The sequence below is a fragment of the Thalassophryne amazonica genome, chromosome 23 (assembly GCF_902500255.1).
Source record: "Thalassophryne amazonica chromosome 23, fThaAma1.1, whole genome shotgun sequence".
NCBI classification, from domain to species: Eukaryota; Metazoa; Chordata; class Actinopteri; order Batrachoidiformes; family Batrachoididae; genus Thalassophryne; species Thalassophryne amazonica.
This window is the reverse complement of record NC_047125.1, coordinates 35438711-35462235: the sequence shown is the minus strand read 5'-3', so window position 1 is coordinate 35462235 and position 23525 is coordinate 35438711. Positions and strand designations below refer to the sequence as shown.

General features: G+C 43.6%; 1 protein-coding gene across 1 annotated transcript; it reads left to right on the top strand.

The window, feature by feature from the left end:
* Positions 1-3160: 3160 nt before the first annotated feature.
* si:ch73-71d17.2 (RPA-related protein RADX) lies at positions 3161-23524 on the top strand. The gene is made up of 18 exons (XM_034164872.1): positions 3161-3267; positions 3586-3691; positions 12864-13053; positions 13129-13244; positions 13314-13439; positions 13513-13667; positions 14376-14532; positions 14679-14787; positions 15014-15105; positions 15201-15326; positions 15406-15510; positions 15576-15865; positions 15933-16141; positions 16209-16256; positions 16332-16375; positions 21831-22082; positions 22731-22871; positions 22956-23524. Exons 1-18 carry the CDS (start codon positions 3175-3177, stop codon positions 23078-23080), a joined length of 2484 nt encoding a protein of 827 aa, XP_034020763.1. The 5' UTR covers positions 3161-3174; the 3' UTR covers positions 23081-23524.
* The last annotated feature ends 1 nt before the right edge of the window (position 23525 follows it).

The window sequence follows — 23525 nt, the reverse complement described above, 5'->3', positions numbered from 1 at the left end:
ACACAATCGTTTCCATCTGACTCATTATTACTAAAAAAAAAAAAAAAAATTCTGCAATGACACACTGTAGTCTCCAGGTGGCAATGATTGATTGAATGATTTTATTTATATAAACATATACAATGGGTTGCTGCGGACTTTACACCAAGCGCCCCCTGGTGGCCACTTTTGGTTGACGAAAACGTCGCTGAAATACATGTAATTTGGTCACTTTTCAAAGGGTCAGACTTGTCAATAAAGTAAATTGAATGTACAATGGTTCATTTCAGGTCAGCTTGGCGTATAAATGCCTTGTTCCAGGCAGCGAAAGCTGTTAGAAGCAAGGTAGAGACAAAACAAAACCATCTGATTTCAATAGACAATCCAGCCCGAGTTTGTTTTCATTGGGCGGCCAGTCGCGGAGGTACGAATTCTCACCTTTGGATTAGCCACTTCGCCGGAAGTGACGTGGCTCCGCGGCAACCCATACATGAAAATACAGGGTAACACTTGTTTCCATTGTGGCCCAGAGACTCAAATAACAAGACAGATGGATTATGAATTTACACACATTTACATATTTTACATAAATGTTAAAATGTTGCATATTAAAATAAAGCAACTAATAACACAAAACTGAGTCATTCTGTCTGACCAATAGGGTCAGATTCGACCAGGATCAATAAACCAATTGATTGATTGATCGGGCTTCAGTAAAAAGAATCGAGTGAAAGAGCGATGGGAGTTTCCAACCAGCAGGAGGCAGTACTGCAACAATCAGGATACCAGCCCCCATGAATTAAAACCAAGAAGAAGAGGAGGACAATTGTCCATCTCATGGGTTTCCAAGGAGCAACCTGATTGGCTGGCTGAAACTTCATCATCATTGGTTGCTGCTTGTAGAGGCGACAAGATGTGCAAAATGTGGGGGGAGTCATGATGTGTCTCAAACTGTGAAGGTCTTGCTCCAAATGCTGCAACTGTGGGGGAAGTCATATGGCATCATCTAAAGTGTGTACTCATTTCATAAAAGCTAAGCAAGTTCAAGAGGTCAAAGAGCAACACAAAGTCTCATACGCTGATGCTGTAAAGAGGGTGGAAGGAGGGGGCCGTCCCGCTGCTGCAGCTGGCTGTGCTGTGGATGAACCTGCAAACTTCGTAATTATGAGCACGAGTGCCCAACTCGATTAGACATTCATTCAAGAAAAGGATCATGTCTGGATCTTGCGTTTACTTCCCCACGGGTAGGGAGCTGGGAAGTGTTGGAGGACTCACTGGGAAGTGACCACTTTCCTGTCCTCAGTCAGTTCAGTAGGTCAGTGCCAGTGGATCTTGGGAAAAGAATTGCGAGGCTTAATTTGTCTCTGGCTAACCGGGGTGGATTCAGTGAGGGCACAGCAGCGGGTATAGAACACATTGATAATGATGGTTCAGTGGATGAGTTGTGTGATTCCTTAACAATGATTATGAAGGTGGTATTGGAAACAATTCCCTGTAGGAAATATTTTGGAAATTGTGCTATCATTCCCTGGTGGAGTAAAGGAGTGTGACAGGGCAGTGAGAAGAAGAAAACAGGCTTTTGCTAGGGTGCAGAAATACCCCACACTGGAAAATGGTGTTGAATTTCAGCGGTGTAGAGCGATGGCAAGGAAAACAATAAAAGCAGAAAAGAAAAATGCTGGAGACAGTTTTGTAGCAGCCTTAGTCCAGACACTCCTGTTCCGGATGTCTGGAAAGTATGTGAGCTCAGCTGTGCCAGTTCTTAGTGATGGGCATAAGGAAGCACTTAATTGTAAAGAAAAGGCAGACGTGTGTTAAGACCTTTGAGGATGTTCAGAACTCAAGGTTTCTAGGAGAAGACATGCTTAGGCTGAGGGAGGTGTTGCTGGTGGAGAACAGGTTTAAATTAGCAGAGAGTCTGTTGTGGGGCCTTCAGGACTACACCTGTGGAGATGGGAGAGAGCCCTCTACACTTAAGAAGGGAAAAACTGGGGGGGCATTATTGGGTTTGGGTCGCTGGGTCCAGCAGTAGCTTAGCAGCAAAATGTCTCCTGGATGAGTTTGGGGAGTTCAGCAGGAAAAAGCAGGATTTATTAGCCATATTGTGAAGGTAGCAGGCACTATAGGGCTTCAAAAGGACACTGTTGTGGGGTTGAGGTGGCTGTCAGTGCCATCCTGGCGCCTGCCTGAACCCGAGGTAAATATTGAGTTGATGGGCATGGATAAAGGAGCTGCTGCTCGGCACCTTGAAGTGTATTTATGTGAGCAGGAGGATTCTATTCTAATTTACACCGATGGGTCTAAAGAGGGACAATCACAAAAAAACGAGCTTTGGGATGTTCATTGCAGAGTGTGCGTGTGACTGATAACCTTTCTGTGTTCTCTGCTGAGCTTCTTGTGATCTTGTGGGCGGTGCGGTGGATAGAAGAGCATCAGCCCACATGTTCCATTATCCTCTCTGATTCTGCAGCTGCATTATTGGCTCTTAGACACAGGACATCTGAGGCGACTTACTGTTTGAGATTTTGTGCTGTTTCCGACAAACTGAGAACAGGGACTCTAGTGTCCTGTTTGTTTGGGTCCCTGGACATTCTGCTCTTGTAGGAAGTGAGATAGCTGATGTATTGGCCAAAGAATCACTCTGCAGAGGCACTACTGACCTTCACCTCGCACTGGGGAAGCACAAGTGTTATAGTAAATGCAGCAGGTATCTCCAAAATCAGGGGCAGGAAGAATGGGAGGGGAACCCAGGGGAGACTTTATTTTTCTTGTCAGCTGTCAGTTCAGGTCAGTAGGCAGCTCCAGGCTTCTTGTCGTAGGGATGAGGTTGTCTTTACTAGAATGAGCCTGGGGCACTGTGCTTGTTTAGGATGGGTAAACATGCTGACAGATTGTGTGAGTGTGGAGCCCTGAAACAGTTATTCATGTGTTGTTGTCATGCAGCATATACAGCAGAGAAAGGCAGCACCTGTTTGTGGAACTGGCTGATCTTGGACAGTTTCCTTTACATTTCTTTTTTCGTATCATGCGAACTCTGAAGAAATCAGGAGTGCTATTACTCGTTTTCTCCGCTTGACACTGACTCAAGAATATAGTGTAACAACGGCATCATAACACAGGAGGGCAGCATTGCGCACAGCAGCGTACAGCCTGCCGGAACTCCATTAGAAGAAGAAGAAGAAGAGGCGCGCGAACATGGCAGGTTGTGGTGCTAGCTGCGTATTTTACAGAGTCCTGGTCCGGTCCGGGTCCGGGTCCGGGTCCGGGTCCAAATCCAAGTCCAAGAAGGTCTGCAGACACTCTTCACGTCCTCATTTCTGTCTTTAATAAACTGTTAACGAGCCGCTGTGACGTCAGTTTAGTAAGCGCCGTTTGGTTTCAGAGTAAAATAAAATAAAAAAAACCTTAACGTTTTATTTATTATTATTTAAGACGAACGACTTTAACTCTGCTGCTTGTTAATTTAGTTTAGACGTTGAGTCAGTTGAACTCGTCGAGGTTAGGACAGAATGTCCCACACAGGACAACGTTTACCACCAAAAAAGAAAACCACAAAGACTCACCGGAAAACTGTCCGAGTCTCACCTCTCCGTCTTTGTCTCACAGGCGTCCTCGTCTGCCGTCTGCAGGGAATTCGTGTTTGTCGTCCAACTGCAGCGCTACAGGAGGGACCAGGGGTCGGCCGTCTACTTCCCCAGTGCTGTCTTTAACGGTCAGACACAGAGGGACACAGTGAGACGGAAGGGACGTGAGGGACACGACGAGACAGGAAGGGCGTGAGGGACACGACGAGACGGGAAGGACGTGAGGGACACGAGACGGGAAGGACGTGAGGAACACGACGGGACACGAGACGGGAAGGACGTGAGGGACACGAGACGGGAAGGACGTGAGGAACACGACGGGACACGAGACGGGAAGGACGTGAGGGACACGACGAGACGGGAAGGACGTGAGGGACACGACGGGACACGAGACGGGAAGGACGTGAGGGACACGACGAGACGGGAAGGACGTGAGGGACACGACGGGACACGACAAGACGGGAAGGACGTGAGGGACACAACGGGACACGACGAGACGGGAAGGACGTGAGGAACACGACGGGACACGAGACAGGAAGGACGTGAGGGACACGACGAGACGGGAAGGACGTGAGGGACACGACAAGACGGGAAGGACGTGAGGGACACAACGGGACACGACGAGACGGGAAGGACGTGAGGAACACGACGGGACACGAGACGGGAAGGATGTGAGGGACACGACGAGACGGGAAGGACGTGAGGGACACGACGGGACACGACAAGACGGGAAGGACGTGAGGGACACAACGGGACACGACGAGACGGGAAGGACGTGAGGAACACGACGAGACGGGAAGGATGTGAGGGACATGACGAGACGGGAAGGACGTGAGGGACATGACGAGACGGGAAGGACGTGAGGAACACGACGGGACACGAGACGGGAAGGACGTGAGGAACACGACGAGACGGGAAGGACATGAGGAACACGATGGGACACAACGAGACGGGAAGGACGTGAGGGACATGACGAGACGGGAAGGACGTGAGGGACATGACGAGACAGGAAGGACGTGAGGGACACGACGAGACAGGAAGGACGTGAGGAACACGACGGGACACGACGAGACGGGAAGGACGTGAGGGACACAACGGGACACGACAAGACGGGAAGGACGTGAGGAACACAATGGGACACAATGAGACGGGAAGGACGTGAGGGACATGACGAGACGGGAAGGACGTGAGGAACACGACGGGACACAATGAGACAGGAAGGACGTGAGGAACACGACGGGACACGATGAGACGGGAAGGACGTGAGGAACACGACGGGACACAATGAGACAGGAAGGACGTGAGGAACACGACGGGACACAATGAGACAGGAAGGACGTGAGGAACACGACGGGACACAGTGAGACGGGAAGGACGTGGGGGACACGATGAGACGGGAAGGGCATGATGAGGCATGAGGGACACACTAAAGGAGGATTAGCCTAAATTTATCTGATAAAACATGTATTTCCTACCTTTCTTTCTTTTTTTATTTTTGATGATTAATAAAGTTAAATTAATTTGTAAAGAACACGTGATTGGATAGAAGTTTTATGATGTCAGTACATGTACACACAGGTTGCGAGCTGTTGTCTCCCCTTTGGATTGTACGTGTGGGAGAGAAATAGTAGGAGAGCATTTTAGTGAAAATGGGTGTTTTTGTGTGTGGCTCCCGGCTGTAGTAACGAGGGATACAGAAGAAAGAATGTTAGCTATCATGTGCTACTGCTGAAAAATAAGGAAGGACTCGGTAAGCACGATGAAACTGAAGGACCCACCTGTTAGCAGCTTCTCCAAAATGTGTCACAGCCATTTCAAGTGGGACTGCTGTGAAAGAGATTTTTGAGTGGAGCTCATGGGTTCTAAACAAAAAGACCTTTCTGAAGGACACTAATTCCCACGATATATGACTTAAGTGTATAAACTCGGGGCGAATCGCAGTCAGTGCGCACCCCGGACACAGAAAAACAGAGCCAGCTGTCATCGTGATGAGCACCGAGACAAATGAGAAAGGACGACGCCTGCAGGAGGTGAGTTTCAAAAGTAGAATATTTAGTTATTCATCAGTCTGGCTGAGAACTTGATATTAACCCTAAATGGTTAACCGGTGCACAGTCACAGTCGTGATACTAATGACCATCATTTTTTTGTCCTGTGCGTTGTGTTGCTATGGCAGCCAGCACAGGCTCTGTTATGTAAAAGATCAATTTGTGATCAACAGTATATTTCACTTGGGTGTAATTATTATATGCATTATCTGCTAGTAAAAATTGATAGTGACTTTTTTTTTTTGTGTGTGTGTGTGTGTGTTAAAATAGAATTGGTGTGTAGAATCTATGTTATTTGGGGCTGATGTCCCGTTCTTAACAGTCAGTGACGGGATAACACATTGAAAACATGCTGATTGATGTATGTCAGATATCAATTGCTTCTCATCTTTTACACTTTAGCTGTTTTTATATTTTGCAATATTTCTTCTGTTTTGGAGGTGACGAAAGATTCATACTTCAGTGGAGCAAAGTTAGCCAAGATGTGGTCGTGAGGAAAGTCAAAGATTTCACATTCAGGGGGAGCTGATGGAAGCCACCTTCAGCAGACATGTCCATGGTAACGATATATTCCTCAGTCTTTCTCAGTTTTATGAATGTATTGATTACTGATAATTCTGTATAATTACAATCACAGTGTTGAAACACTTGCATTGCACTTGCTGTTGAAATATCAGGTAAACTAAGTCCCTTAGGCTGATCCCTTGTTAGAACTCGAGGTCGCCACAGCGGTTGATCTGCGTATTGATTTGCCCTAAGTTTTACGCCAGATCCTTCTCCACAGTACATGATAAATGTGGCAGGGGTGGGGTTTGAACCAGGAACCTTCTGCACTGAAACCAAGTGCACTAGCCACTCATCCACCACCACTGTGATTAATAATACACACACACACATATATATATATATACATATATATATATACACATATATATACACACATATATACATACATACATATATATACATACATACATATATATATATATATATATATATACACACAACCCCTGGCATAAATGATGGAATCACCGGCCTCGGAGGATGTTCATTCAGTTTAATTTTGTAGAAAAAAGCAGGTCACAGACATGACACAAAACTAAAGTCATTTCAAATGGCAACTTTCTGGCTTTAAGAAACACTATAAGAAATCAGGAAAAAAATTGTGGCAGTCAGTAACGGTTACTTTTTTAGACCAAGCAGATGGAAAAAAATATGGAATCACTCAATTCTGAGGAATAAATTATGGAATCACCCTGTAAATTTTCATCCCCAAAACTAACACCTGCATCAAATCAGATCTGCTCATTAGTCTGCATCTAAAAAGGAGTGAACACACCTTGGAGAGCTGTTGCACCAAGTGGACTGACATGAATCATGGCTCCAACACGAGAGATGTCAATTGAAACAAAGGAGAGGATTATCAAACTCTTAAAAGAGGGTAAATCATCACGCAATGTTGCAAAAGATGTTGGTTGTTCACAGTCAGCTGTGTCTAAACTCTGGACCAAATACAAACAACATGGGAAGGTTGTTAAAGGCAAACATACTGGTAGACCAAGGAAGACATCAAAGCGTCAAGACAGAAAACTTAAAGCAATATGTCTCAAAAATCGAAAATGCACAACAAAACAAATGAGGAACGAATGGGAGGAAACTGGAGTCAACGTCTGTGACCGAAGTGTAAGAAACCGCCTAAAGGAAATGGGATTTACATACAGAAAAGCTAAACGAAAGCCATCATTAACACCTAAACAGAAAAAAACAAGGTTACAATGGGCTAAGGAAAAGCAATCGTGGACTGTGGATGACTGGATGAAAGTCATATTCAGTGATGAATCTCGAATCTGCATTGGGCAAGGTGATGATGCTGGAACTTTTGTTTGGTGCCGTTCCAATGAGATTTATAAAGATGACTGCCTGAAGAGAAGATGTAAATTTCCACAGTCATTGATGATATGGGGCTGCATGTCAGGTAAAGGCACTGGGGAGATGGCTGTCATTACATCATCAATAAATGCACAAGTTTACGTTGATATTTTGGACACTTTTCTTATCCCATCAATTGAAAGGATGTTTGGGGATGATGAAATCATTTTTCAAGATGATAATGCATCTTGCCATAGAGCAAAAACTGTGAAAACATTCCTTGCAAAAAGACACATAGGGTCAATGTCATGGCCTGCAAATAGTCCGGATCTTAATCCAATTGAAAATCTTTGGTGGAAGTTGAAGAAAATGGTCCATGACAAGGCTCCAACCTGCAAAGCTGATCTGGCAACAGCAATCAGAGAAAGTTGGAGCCAGATTGATGAAGAGTACTGTTTGTCACTCATTAAGTCCATGACTCAGAGACTGCAAGCTGTTATAAAAGCCAGAGGTGGTGCAACAAAATACTAGTGATGTGTTGGAGCGTTCTTTGTTTTTCATGATTCCATAATTTTTTCCTCAGAATTGAGTGATTCCATATTTTTTCCCTCTGCTTGGTCTAAAAAAGTAACCGTTACTGACTGTCACAATCTTTTTTTCTTGATTTCTTATAGTGTTTCTTAAAGCCAGAAAGTTGCCATTTGAAATGACTTAAGTTTTGTGTCATGTCTGTGATCTGCTTTTTTTCTACAAAATTAAACAACTGAATGAACATCCTCCGAGGCCGGTGATTCCATCATTTTTGCCAGGGGTTGTATAATAAAGGTATGGGAAATGACTAATCCAATTAAAACACGACATGCTTTTGTTGTTTTGTCAAAGCAGCTATTGATAAAGTTCTGAACATAGATCGGACGCTGTTGACATTTTCCATTGTGCTACAAACACTGAGAAAAATCTCATTTGTTTCACTTCAGGGAAGTTATTGCTACATTTGTATGATGTTTTCAGATTTTTCTTTTTGTTTTAGGGGCAGATTCCAAAGCTGGTGCCATACCTGTACCACAACAAGCAAGGAAAACCATCGGAAAGACACACAAGCCAAACCAGCTGGAAGCCATCCGGAATCATGTCTCAAAATTCCATAAATGTTGCCGAATGAGTATTTATGTGGAAAATTATTGGACAACAGTATTATCACAGTCAGAAATATGACTCAGATGTGAATAAGTAACATCTACTTTTGTCATGTTTTGAACTGCTGTGGAACAAAATGCAAAGATTTCCAATTCACAAATGAATGTGAGACAATATTAAGCTCAATTATATCAATACAAATATTTGCAAGTTTTCTTATCTGCCTCGTGGTGAATGTGACTTATCCATTGAACAACTACAGATGGTAAATTTAGGGGAAAAAACTGATCAGTAACACTTTACCAAAATAAGAGAATAAATGTTTGTCAACAAATAAGCAATTATTCTTTTTGACTTTGACACCATGTACCGTTTATAATTTGATTTTATTTCTATCAGGCAACCACATCCAAAACTACTTCTTTCTCAAATGTCATTTTACAAATGTGAAGTCCTGTGTTGATCCTTGTGGAGAAGCTGGACCAGTGTCACTGACCGAATGGTCCCTCCTAAAAATTGGTCCACCCTGCCTTCACCGGGCATGCGTCATCAGCCGCAGTTCACCGATTATCGCCTCGTTTCTGCTTCAAACTGCACTCCAGTCATCATCGATCTCAGCAGCAGACATCTGAAGCTTTTGTGCAACAATCATTTCCACATAAATTCAGCACTGTTTCATCATAAAAGATGGAAGAAGCGATCAGAGCGCTGCAGCTACACAAGCTGCTAGCTGATACGTTCACTGCACATCAGTCATTTCAAAACATCAGTATCATCTAGTTTCTGCTTAAAACTTTAGAATGATTTAAGAGGTTTTACCTTCACATTAATCACATGAATCCATTTGATCACTTTAGGTGAAGAGAGACAGACTCAGATGAGCTGCTCAGCTCCAAAATGACACATGCAAAGTGGAGGCAGGACAGACCAATTTTTAGGGGTGGACCATTCGGTCTGCGACACCGGGTCCCCACTCAGTGCAGCATGGAAGCCTTCGTAAACGCCATAACTGCACAGGCTGGAATTACCTTTATGCATTTCCTCTCAGGTTTGCCACAGACCCACCAGGTAAAACTGCGGTACGCTGTCTGTCTCTACAGTCTGAAACAATAAAATTCAATAATTAAAAAAATTTTTGGACAATGCATTAACAGGTGTCAGAGTGAAATTTAGAGATGTGGATTATTTTGGCACTCATTGCTATTATAATACCATAGAGTCATTATACTATATAACTGATCTGTAATTGCTCCTAAGGGAGAAATTATCCCCAAGTGAGGCTTTTAGACTCACTGAATCTTGAAGAGCATTGATACCAAATTAATGTGGAGGACAAAATAAATTATATTTCATATTCATCAGGTCTCTGCAGCATGTGATCATTGAAATATTTTTGGGAGTATTGAAGTGTTGAATTATTGATGCATCCTGGGCTGTAGACAAATAATACCAATTAAACAATGTGATATTATTATTCCACATCAAACTTTTTAAAAATAATCCATTACTGTGGCAGTTTTGGTCCTATATTTTTGACATAAAAGGTCACACTGATGCAAAAGGTTAGTGAATTATCTGTAAACTGACAATATCCACACCTACAGACAGTATTGGGCACAGCTAACCAAAAAGTTAGCTTTGATAACCACTAATCCACTACTTGAAAAGTTAACTTTTACAACGCTAAACCGATAAACCACTAAAAAATTTATCAGAAACTACAGCTAACCACTAACTTTCTGTATTGTCTCCGGTACACTCTCAGCTACTGACAAGTCAGTTTTGAGTTTAAGCACCGCCAACGCTTCTGATTAGAATCAACAGCTATCACAAACCCAACACAACAGAGTCAGCACTTCTGTCTTTGTGCACCTTGCCCACTGCTGTAAGGGTCATTTACATTCAACATACAGCAGTACAGACATGAGGCAGAAGTCCTGAAAAGGAAAGCAGGTTTGACTTATGGTTTTGATTTAAACCAAATTAATTTGGTTTATAAATTAATAGTTTAACTACATTAATGTCAAATCTGTCATGTTTACAAAATGAAAATATAACATCTTTTAATTTTGGTTGATTTATTATTTGTAAAAACCAACAAAGTTACTGTAACGTTTGTGTTGGGTTTTACAAATAAATGTGTATTTGTAAATGTCATTTTTTCATTTGTAAAAAAAAAAAGGTAGGCATAACTGAAAATTCTCTTAAGTGTGATTCAGCTCAACGGCCGTGTGATATCTGGGTGGGTACTATTCACACTGCCATTCAGTAGATGGGTCAAAATTAAGGGTGTAATGATACATTGAACCAGTTCGGTACAGGACTGTGCACAGGTGAGTTTGCGTTGCGTGTGTTTATATTCAGTGTTGCCAACTTGGCGACTTTTCAAACCCTCGACGACTTATTTCCTCAAAAACGACTAGCGACAAATCTAGCTACTTTTCCTGGCGTTACTGGAGACTTGTCTGATGTTTGGTGACTGAAAGAGAAAGTCTCTGTTGATGCCAAGCGGCAGCGGGTCTACCCCTCCTCCCCTGCCTGCAGCAGCCTGTAAAGCACTGAGCAGTGGGATATCTACAATCCTCCTGATTCGGACTCGCTCAGCCTACTGACCTCATTTGCTGTGCTGTAAGTTGTAATGCATTTTTCTGCATTGAACTATAATGTTATGAGGCCTAATGCAACATTTTATTTTAAGGTTGTAGTTTTCTACCTGTTTTGCAGTAATTGTGCTGTATTTTTTGTTCTACAGTTTGAACAGTTTAAACCCTGCAAAAGAACAGAATGGAGTGCTTTTTGGGAGATGCATGGGAGAGTGTTTAGCTCCCCAAATAGCTGGGTTATTGTCAACAAATACAGTACTCAGCGAGGCCAGGACAGTCCTAGTAGGTTCAAAAAGAAAACCCTGTCTGGTGTTACTACTCTCTAATTATTAATAGAAAAAAGTAATTTTTAAAATAACTGCAGATATCAGTTTGATTTACCATTTAGAATGAAACTATTACCCACAAAAAAATTAAAGGAGGTCCCTTTTAAGACAGGAAGGACACAATGAGACAGGAATGACAATAAGACGGGAGGGACACAGTGAGATGGGAATGACACAAGACATGAGGGACACGTTAAGACAGGAGGGACCCAATGAGACAGGAAAGACATTGAGACATGAGGGAAACATTAAGACAGGAATGACAATAAGGCGGGAGGGACACATTAAGACAGGAATGACAAGACATGAGGGACACGTTAAGACAGGAATGACACAATAAGACGGGAGGGACACAGTGAGATGGAAATGACAAGACATGAGGGACACGTTACGACAGGAATGACACAATAAGGTGGGAGGGACACAATGAGACGGGAATGACAAGACATGAGGGACACATTAAGACAGGAATGGCACGATAAGACGGGAATGGCACAAGACATGAGGGACACGTTAAGACAGGAATGACACTAAGGCGGGAGGGACACGTTAAGACGGGAATGGCACAAGACATGAGGGACACATTAAGAGGAATGACACAATAAGGTGGGAGGGACACAGTGAGATGAGAATGACAAGACATGAGGGACACATTCCGACAGGAATGACACAATAAGATGGGGACATAATGAGATGGGAATGACAAGACATGGGGGACACATTAAGACAGGAATGACACACTAAGGCGGGAGGGACACATTAAGACGGGAATGGCATGATAAGACGGGAATGGCACAAGACATGAGGGACATAAGACGGGAATGACACTAAGGCGGGAGGGACACGTTAAGACGGGAATGACACTAAGGCGGGAGGGACACGTTAAGACGGGAATGACACTAAGGTGGGAGGGACACGTTAAGACGGGAATGGCACAAGACATGAGGGACACGTTAAGACAGGAATGACACAATAAGGTGGGAGGGACACATTAAGACAGGAATGACAAGACATGAGGGACACATTAAGACAGGAATGGCACTAAGGTGGGAGGGACACGTTAAGACAGGAATGACACAATAAGGTGGGAGGGACACAGTGAGACGGGAATGACACAATAAGGTGGGAGGGACACAGTGAGATGGGAATGACACAAGACATGAGGGACACATTACGACGGGAATGACAAGACATGAGGGACACATTATGACGGGAATGACAATAAGGCGAGAGGGACACGTTGAGACAGATATTGTATTTCAGGGTTTTTTTTTTTACTGGGTTGGTTCTGATGGTTTCCATGGTGATGCCCGACAGGTGACGACCTCTATGACATCACGCTGACGGATGGAGACTGCAGACTGCGTGTGACCTTGGATCCTGGTTTGAACCGCCTGGTGGAGAAGAACTGTCTGCGTCCTGGGACGAAGCTGTGCAATGCTGCTTTCGCAGCCTCCCTGTCCACTCATCTCCCACAATCCTCTTCAGCGTCAGGACATTATGAGAGGTAATGATGCTCGCTTTGAAATGAAGATGAAGACAATGGGATGGGAGGTCACATGACTTTCTTATGTCTCACCAGCTACAGACTAGTCAGTTTGGAGGTCAGAGGTCAAGTGGCAGAGGACGCAGACACACTGAGGGGACAGGTGGAGCAGTGGAACGCGTTGCCCTGGTTTGGATCCTTTGACCCTGAAGGTAAAACCCCGGTCTTCTCACCTGTAAGCCATGCCCACTTGACCCTGATGGCTGTTTGTGACCCTCCAGGATCTTTGGGTCCGCTGAGAGCTGCACGCAGCACGTTCCTGCCCCTGTGGAATAACGTGGACTACTGCGGCCAGGTTTGGAGGGAGACTCCGCCCTCTGAGGAGGAAGGGCGGGATCAGCAGCTTGGTCAGTGGAAATATTTACTGGGTAGATTTCACGTGCGCCGATTAATGCTGACCGCCGCTCCTCCTGTCCACAGCACGCGGTCCAGCAGTCACCGTGTCCCAACTCCGGGAGGACTTCCTCTCAGGACGTCGGGGCGCTCCCATCCATCAACTGATCGTACGAATCATCAAGAAGTCACACCTGATGTATTATGGGAAGGCAGATGCAAGCTGTGACTGTCCATACAAGGTGAGTGACAGCGTGACCGCTCCTCACCGTGAACCCGAACGCCGCCGCTCCTCACCGTGAACCCGAACGCCGCCGCTCCTCACCGTGAAAAAATGCTGAATTAATAACGTCTCTCAAGTCCAAACCAAGAGAGGAAAAAATCTGCACAACCCCATGTGAAAAATAAGACACGCCCACCCAACTAGCTGTGGTTTGTTAAGATATCTTATAAGACTATTGATCTCACAGTGGAGAAATTCACGTTACGTCAGTTGTTTGGAAAAAATAAGTCCTACATACATAGATTTCAATTAAATTTTGGCATTAAAATCCTTCAACTGGTTTGCAACAGCTGTCACTGCATGAGGTGAAGTTATAAAAGTATGTGAAAAATTTACATTCATATTTGATTCAATTTACTATTATTAAAATATGATTGTATAGTCAAGTGAATAAGATATTCTCCAGAAAATTGAGAACTGAGAACACTGAATTTTTTCTAAGTGAGAATTGTGTGTCAAGAATCTCCCAGCATGCACCATTTTTTTAAAACATGTTTCTGTGGGAGCACGGCCCCAGACCCCCGGACGACTTCGCCACACAATCCATCCAACACCAAAACAGTTTCCGTCCCCAAAAAATTTCTTACCATCAGTCATGGAACCAGGCCGTGAAGCGGGCCGCCGCTCCTCGCTGTGCTGTCTGATGTGTCGTGTCATGTGTTCACAGGCCATGCTGGAGGTGTGCGACCACACAGGAAGTGTGTCTGCAGTATTGTGGAACAGTGTGTGTGTCAATTGGTACCGCTGCCTGAAGCCCGGTGACATCATCAGCCTGCGACGCTACCGGGTCAAGAACAGCTACTTTTCCAACAGTGATGACATCGGTGTGTTTCTATGGTTACTAGTTTTAACAAAGGTCAAGGTCATTGTTGATGCTGTACTGGCCACACCCATCTGCAACAGGACAAACTGTTGTAGTTGGATGGTTTGGAGACATTGCATCTTTTCTTCTTTTTTTTTGTCTCTCCAGAGATCAGCGTGAACAGCAGAAATCCTGCCGCTCGCATCGTTATTCTCCCACAGTCCTCTGTGCCAGCGGAGCGGCGCCTGCCTGCAGCCACATACAGCTTCTGCAGCAGGTATGAACACTGTTTCAGACATGTTGGGCCTGTGAAGCAGGTCTCGTCCTCACACTTCATTACTCTAGCTGGGGTCCTGATGCAGTTTTGGTTCTGGTTCTGTTTTGTAATGGAAAGTGGACACTTGCCTCTCAGTCCAGAAGATGTGAAGTTCCATGTGCTCTGGTTCAGGAACCGCAGGCTGAGGAGCCACTTCTGTTTGTTAAACATGCTGAATCTCCCACAGTGCCGAGCTGCAGCCTGTGGCCGATGATGCTGTGTGTGATGTCATCGGGCTGGTGACCTTCTTAGGACGAGCAGAGCGAATCAGGAGCAAGGGTGAGGTTTCCCCGCTGACCCAACTCTCTCTCTTTGAATTCACGCTACATAAATCTGAGATTTATCTTTTTTTTTTTTCTTTTTTTTTTACATAGATGGGATAGGGGCGGAGCTTTTGGAGTACCGCTGGCTGCGGCTGGAGGACGGAGAGAGCAGTCAGCCAATGATGGTGAAGCTCTTCGCCACATCACAACCTGAAACCCACAGCAAGATCCGCCCACGTATGTATGGCGCTTGGTTTGATGTAACGCTTTAGAGTTGGTGTCCGTTAACGTGGCGCCATTCTGTGTCTGTTGGCAGTGTCGGTTGTCGTTTGTACCCAGATGAAGGTGATCAGACTTCCAGACCGAGCTGACGGCGGTGTCTACTTGACAAACACGACCTACACGCAGGTCTACTGCACAGGTAGGTCACAGAAACGTTCAAAATGACCTGGCAGGTTCTGGTTCTCATCCCTCTTTGGTTGACAGGTCACCACTCTCAGATGGACTACCAGGAGCTCCGCCCAGTGCGGCACTTCCTGCATTGGTTGCGAGGACAGGACGACAGATTGGTGCTGAGCCGGGCTGTGATTGGAGGATTCTTCATCTACCCGCCTCCTCCCGTCTCCATGAGGATGTTCATGAAGGAGAAACGAGGACAGCCAGAGTTCCTGTCGGGGGCGGAGCTTAAAAGGGAGATAGAGATGCTCCAATACCGGGAGCGACGCACCTTTTGTATTCAGGCAGCTGTCTCCACGGTGTACCATTGTGGCAGACAGGTAAAGGTCTTAAAAGATGCATTCAGGTATGTTGGAAATGAGAGCGCTGACTCCATTTGTTCCTCAGGAGGACATGTATCTGCTGTGGAAGGAGCCTGGAGACACTCATCCATCTCACCACTCTCAGCCGTCCACCTCAAACTGCCCCCCTCCCTCACCCTGCTGTTCCACTTCTGTCCCACGTCCCTCCACTCTCTCCTCCTCCGGCTCCTCAACAGCCTCTCTGGTTACAGCTGACACTCATGTCAGGCCCCGCCCCTTGGACTGTGGCACTCAGTGAGTCATGCGCACACACACACACACACACACACACAGGGATGTTTACAGTTTCCTGTGTCAGCAGGAAGGTGAAGAAGAAGAAGCTGCTTCAGACAGAGACGCCGAGAAAGAGGTGAGACAAATATCCCATTTTTGTCCTCAGCACAGACGAAAGATTTCCCATCAAACTTCCTTTGTCTCTGTCCAGACAGCCGAATGTTACAGTTCAACAACAGCAGAAAGACAATGCAGGTGTGTGCACAAAAAAAAAAAAAAAAAAAAAAAATCCACACAAAAACACAACACAGCCGTTAAATAAACCAGTTAATTACGAAGATCAGCCTCAATTTAAATGTCATTATTACAACCCCAATTCCAATGAAGTTGGGACGTTGCATGACGTAAATAAAAACAGAATACAATGATCAGGCTACACTGCATTAAAAACCGACATCATTGTGTAAAGGATCTTACCGTGTGGGCTCAGGAAAGGTAACACTGGTAAACATACCACTGTCCCAGCTTTTTAGAAACGTGTTGCAGGCATCCATTTCAAAATAAGCAAATACAGTAGTGTTCAGAATAATAGTAGTGCTGTGTGACTAAAAAGATTAATCCAGGTTTTGAGTATATTTCTTATTGTTACATGGGAAACAAGGTACCAGTAGATTCAGTAGATTCTCACAAATCCAACAAGACCAAGCATTCATGATATTCACACTCTTAAGGCTATGAAATTGGGATATTAGTAAAAAAAAAAGTAGAAAAGGGGGTGTTCACAATAATAGTAGTGTGACATTCAGTCAGTGAGTTCATCAATTTTGTGGAACAAACAGGTGTGAATCAGGTGTCCCCTATTTAAGGATGAAGCCAGCACCTGTTGAACATGTTTTTCTCTTTGAAAGCCTGAGGAAAATGGGACGTTCAAGACATTGTTCAGAAGAACAGCGTAGTTTGATTAAAACGTTGATTGGAGAGGGGAAAACGTATACGCAGGTGCAAAAAATTATAGGCTGTTCATCTACAATGATCTCCAATGCTTTAAAATGGACAAAAAAAAAACAAAAAAAAAAACAGACACGTGGAAGAAAACAGAAACCAACCATCAAAATGGATAGAAGAATAACCAGAATGGCAAAGGCTCACCCATTGATCAGCTCCAGGATGATCAAAGACAGTCTGGAGTTACCTGTAAGTGCTGTGACAGTTAGAAGATGCCTGTGTGAAGCTAATTTATTTGCAAGAATCCCCCGCAAAGTCCCTCTGTTAAATAAAAGACGTGCAGAAGAGGTTACAATTTGCCAAAGAACACATCAACTGGCCTAAAGAGAAATGGAGGAATATTTTGTGGACTGATGAGAGTAAAATTGTTCTTTTTGGGTCCAAGGGCCGCAGACAGTTTGTGAGACGACCCCCAAACTCTGAATTCAAGCCACAGTTCACAGTTCACAGTGAAGCATGGTGGTGCAAGCATCATGATATGGGCATGTTTCTCCTACTATGGTGTCGGGCCTATATATCACATACCAGGTATCATGGATCAGTTTGGATATGTCAAAATACTTGAAGAGGTCATGTTTCCTTATGCTGAAGAGGACATGCCCTTGAAATGGGTGTTTCAACAAGACAATGACCCCAAGCACACTAGTAAACCAGCAAAATCTTGGTTCCAAACCAACAAAATTAATGCCTCGCAGATGTGAAGAAATCATGAAAAACTGTGGTTATACAACTAAATACTAGTTTAGTGATTCACAGGATTGATAAAAAAGCAGTTTGAACATAATAGGTTTGAGTTTGTAGCGTCAACAGCAGATGCTACTATTATTGTGAACACCCCCTTTTCTACTTTTTTTTACTAATAGCCCAATTTCATAGCCTTAAGAGTGTGCATATCATGAATGCTTGGTCTTGTTGGATTTGTGAGAATCTACTGAATCTACTGGTACCTTGTTTCCCATGTAACAATAAGAAATATACTCAAAACCTGGATTCATCTTTTTAGTCACATAGCACTACTATTATTCTGAACACTACTGTATTTGCACAAAAACAATAAATATCAGTTTGAACATTAAATATCAGCTATTTGATAACATGACTCGTGTGTCACATGCACCCAAGACACAGTGAATCAGTCTAGAAAGTGATTTACTAAGCCCCACTATCAAGTGGATGACAAATATTACTTGTTGTAACTTGTACATTTATTTTTCCATGAATTATTTTGATAATTTGTGTATATAAATAACTGTTTTCACGTTTGAACAGAAATGACAGTTCAATTTATAATAGTTGCTAAAGGACTTAGATCACTATATAAGACACTCACACATCACATAGCTGGTTTGTTGGATTATAGTTTGTATATGCATCAGCAAATATTTAATAATTTTGAAGAAATCTTTATAATCATGTGTTCTCCCCCCCCATTATATTGTAAGTTGATTCACTGTGCCCCATGAATTAGTGTCCGGGGCACAGTGAATCAAAAAATATAAAATCGATTTTAAACACCTGTAAATTACACTTGGGGAGACAAATAACAGCCTTATAAACAATAACTTGCTGTATTAAATCCACAATAGAATGACCTCAACCTGTGCATAATGTGTTTATGCTGCCACAAAACAACATTTCTGATCCACTGTGCCCCGGCTTCCCCTATTGTTATTTAGTTGGTGTACATAACAAAAAGAGAGTTAGGGTAAAACTAACTTTTTTATCACCTAAAACAGTTCTGTGTTTTTAATGGTGAAAAGTGGTCAAACCATTTTCTTCCTTATTTGTTCCTCATCTGTTGTCAGCTGTCAGTCATGTGGACTCTGGTGTTGCACCAAAGGATCGTCTGTTTGACTTTATGATCTTAGATTTACGTCCTCTGGGACATTTCTGACGTATGCAGACAGACACCTGTTGTAGACGTCAGTGATTCTGCAGAGCCGACTTTGACTTTCCTTCTGGACCTTGTTTCATTGTTAGAAGTTTCTGATGAGGCTCTGCCCATTTCTGAGTCCTTGTGATATTTGTTCCTGAATTTGTTTTTGTTTTTTCCTGTTATCTGATCTCACAGCCGTTACATCACCACTGATGACACAGAAATCAGAACTGAATCTGATCTCTGAGCACAAACACAAAGGAAGGTAACAGGAAAAATACAGAAATTAAACTTGACGTGTTCAGACGGTTCATAAAACAGCAGATCATTGGATTTGGCACATTCACACTCTGCTGTGTTCATCTAGTTCTGTCAACCAGCCCCACATACACCTCATTGTTGAAATATTAAACAGAATATACTGTAAAATACAATTAATTACAGTTGTATGTAAACGTTTGGCCCCCCTGATGATTTCCATGATTTTCCTTTATAAATCATTGGTTGTTTGGATCAGAAATTTCAGTTAAATATCTCATATAGCAGACAAACACAGCGATATTTGAGAAGTGAAATGAAGCTCATAGGATTTACAGAAAGTGTGCGATTATTCTTTAAACAAAATTAGGCAGGTGCATAAATTTGGGCACCCCAACAGAAAAAATACATCAATATTTAGTAGATCCTCCTTTTGCAGAAATAACAGCCTCTAAATGCTTCCTACAGCTTCCAATGAGAGTCTGGATTCTGGTTGAAGGTATTTTGGACCATTCTTCTTTACAAAACATCTCAGGTTTGTTGGTTTCTGAGCATGGACAGGCCACTTAAAATCACACCACAGATTTTCAATAATATTCAGGTCTGGGGACTGAGATGGCCATTCCAGAACGTTGTACTTGTTCCTCTGCACGAATGGCTTAGTAGATTTTGAGCAGTGTTTAGGGTCGTCTTGTTGAAAGATCCAGCCCTGGTACAACTTCAACTTTGTCACTGATTCATGAACATTGTTCTCAAGAATCTGCTGATATTGACTGGAATCCATGTGACCCTCAACTTTAACAAGATTCCCAGTACCTGCACTGGCCACACAGCCCCACAGCATGATGGAACCACCTCTAAATGTTACTGTAGGTAGCAAGTGTTTTTCTTGGAATGCTGTGTTCTTTTTCAGCCATGCATACTGCACCTTGTTATGTCCAAATAACTCAGTTTTAGTTTCATCAGTCCACAGCACCTTATTCCAAAATGAAGCTGGCTTGTCCAAATGTGGTTTAGCATACCTCAAGTGACTCTGTGGCATGTATGCAGAAAAGGCTTCCTCTGCATTACAGCATCATACAGCATCTCTTTGTGCAAAGTGCGCTGTATAGTTGAACGATGCAGAGACACTATCTGCAGCAAGATCATGTTGTAGGTCTTTGGAGCAGGTCTGTGGGTTGACTATGACTGTTCTCACCATCCTTCGCTTCAGCTTATCTGAGATTTTCTTGGCCTGCCACTTCAGGCCTTAACTAGTACTGTGCCTGTGGTCTTCCATTTCCTCACTATGTTCCTCACAGTGGAAACTGACAGCTGAAATCTCAGTTTTTGTATCCTTCCCCTAAACCATGATGTTGAACAATCTTTGTTTTCAGGTCATTTGAGAGTTTAGAGGCTCCCATGTTGCAATTCAGAAGAGATGCAAAGAAGGGAAACATTTGCAAATGGCCACCTTAAATACCCTTTCTCATGATTAGATTCACCTGTGTAAGGAGGTCAAGGGTCAGTGAGCTTACCAAACCAATTTTGTGTTCCAATAATTAGTGGTAAATGTATTCAAATCAGCAAAATGACAAGGGTGCCCAAATTTATGCACCTGCCTTATTTTGATTAAATTATTATTGCACACTTTCTGTAAAACCTATAAACTTCATTTCACTTCTCAAATATGACTGTCTGCTATATGATATATTTAACTGAAATTTATGATCCAGACAACCAATGATTTATAAAGGAAAATCATCAGGGGTGCCCAAACTTTTACATACAACTGTATATATTTTGTAAAAAATAAATGATATATTTTGTTGACAACCACGTTATGTGGTGATGGTTAACAAAAATTATATTAAGTACATATATATAGTCATGTTTTTAAAGTGTACACTGCATCACACACAGACACACAAAAAAAGGTCAGATTCAAGTCACTTCAGCTAATAATGTGAACGCAGCTCAAGTTGCTGTGATTTGGCACATTATAAGCAAGTTCTAAACCCTCCTTACATATAGACAGGTTGTCCTTTCTGCAAACTTTTTCCTCGAGTGGGCAGTTTGTCCTCTCCGGTGAGATTCAAACCTGTTCTTATATCCTGTCCGCCCACCTTCAAATGCTCTTTGTTTCATGCACTGGCTGCCTGTGGTGCAGAGTTCTGGTTCTGTGCTGTGTCCTAAGTGGACTTTGCCCTGCCAGAGGAGACGCCATGGAGCAGAACAGCAGGATCCTGCTGAGCAGAGCAGGATACTCCATCTGGAGCCAAACCAGAGCAGAGCGCACGGGCAGGAGAGCGCCTGTCCCCGAGTACAATACTCTCACACTGCATCTGTTCTGTGCACCTCTCAGCAAACGGGCACCTGCAGCTGCACCAATTTACCAAGTCCCCAAAGAGTGATATGATAATCGCCTTGTGGTGCAGATGATTTTATTTTATAATTTTTTTTTTTAAGTGCTTGTGCTGCCCCCATGTGCCATGAACAAAATGACCAAAAACCGCTACTGCTGACATCCCCACAGAGACACGTCAGGCGTCCTCACACAGATATGTCCTAAATCACTCACTTATTTGTCAGGCACTCTCTTTGAAGCATCCATGGAGTTTCTTCAGAACAACAAAGATGATGATGAAGACGACGATGATGAACAGACGTCCATCACCGACCCCCTCCCTCCTACTGTTCAGCATGTTGCCATGGAGACACTTCCACTGTACTACAGCCATTTGCTCAGGGAGGAGCAGTCTGTTGCTGTGGCAATGGGAGGGCAGGTGACGCCCCAGAAGTTTGACTACATCTACACGGAGTACTACACGCTGACTCTGAGAGGTACACCCACACACAAGCACATACGCACAGACACACTATAGGGCTGCATTGGGATTAGGGTACTGCGGGATCCAACGCAAATCTCACAGGAGCAGGCAGTTAGAACTTCGCTGTGGGTGGCTAAAAGACAAACACTGCAGGTTTGGAAGCGACAGGATGACTCAGTCAGCAAAGAAGAATCGTGTGAAAGTATGTGGTGTCCACACGCTGCCTTCAGCTTAAATAGAACTTCTTTAACTGGAGCAGCACAAACACAGCGAGTTACCATAGCAACACTGCACGCCCATATATGGCACACACATATGAAACTATTTAAATAAAAACAACAAAATAGGAGCACTATTCCTGACTAATGCATCAAAAAGGCATACAAAACAGAGAATCGAAACAAACAACCCCATGAGTCTCATTAATAGCTTAAATGCTGTGTTTTCTCCTGCGGGACGGGAGGAGACACAAAAACCGTTTCGCCGGTGCAGGCGGGACTGGAAATACACTTTGGGGGAACGGGCAGGAGTGTAACACACGTTGCTGGTGCAGGTGGTTATGGTCTGAATTTCAGTGGAACGAAGAAATGAGTCCCGTGCAGGGCTCTAACACACAGACACACAGAGACTGATGCTGATGATTTGTCGTCTTCTTTCTCAGCGCTGTCTGACAACACGCTGCTCGACACCCTCTTCCTTCCTCAGTCCTCTTTGCTCACTTGTCTCCTCCCTCATGCTAACTCCTGGACCTCCATCTTGTCCCATGGGGCTTTTTCCTCACATGCTCCTCCACCTTCACCAGGTTGGTCCACACGCTCAAAGACGATCTTTGCCATGACATTCACAGCAACACAGTAACAAAGTTTCCTGCCCTCTCTTCTTTTAGCCGACCTCGTTTGCACGGCGCACCATCTGGCCAATCAAAGACTGATCTGTGTCCTGGAGGCGTGTCATCTGGGCGGAGACCACACTGAGCTCATCCTTAGCCGAGCCTTCCTCCTGGGGGAGTGACACACCCCTCACCTCTGGTTGGTTGATGAGGGCTCAGGCTCTGTTGGTTTTCTTGTTTTATCTCAACAGTTTGAATATTTGAGATAGTTTTGATTTTGCACTTCTTGTAAGCCACACTTTCAAATGTTAATTCAGAAAACTGTTACATGTTGCATTTCTATTTGTATATTAGAGATATTTTTCATAAGTTACAAATGTTATTTTTTTATTTTTGAAATTTATCTGTGTTGTGTTTGAAGCTCTAATCAGTGATGTTTGCACTTAAGTGGGCCTTTGCACTCAAACCCACATTATCATGTTCTGCAGCACTTTTTTTTCTTTAACTTTGAAAATGTGAAAGCTTTTTTTGTTGTTGAGTGTAACTTTAAAATTAAAGTCTCAGTTTGAAGCTGCTGTTTTCTTCACTGAAACATGTTTGTTCCGATAAAAACGCGTTCATAAATAA

Bases quoted from the DNA above. Each gene is read 5' to 3' on its own strand.
- si:ch73-71d17.2 (XM_034164872.1), top strand. From the start codon at position 3,175: ATGGCAGGTTGTGGTGCTAGCTGCGTATTTTACAGAGTCCTGGTCCGG. The intron at 14,533-14,678 runs GTGTGTTTCTAT...TTGTCTCTCCAG, and splicing joins TTCCAACAGTGATGACATCG to AGATCAGCGTGAACAGCAGA. The intron at 16,142-16,208 runs GTGAGTCATGCG...CTGTGTCAGCAG, and splicing joins CCCTTGGACTGTGGCACTCA to GAAGGTGAAGAAGAAGAAGC.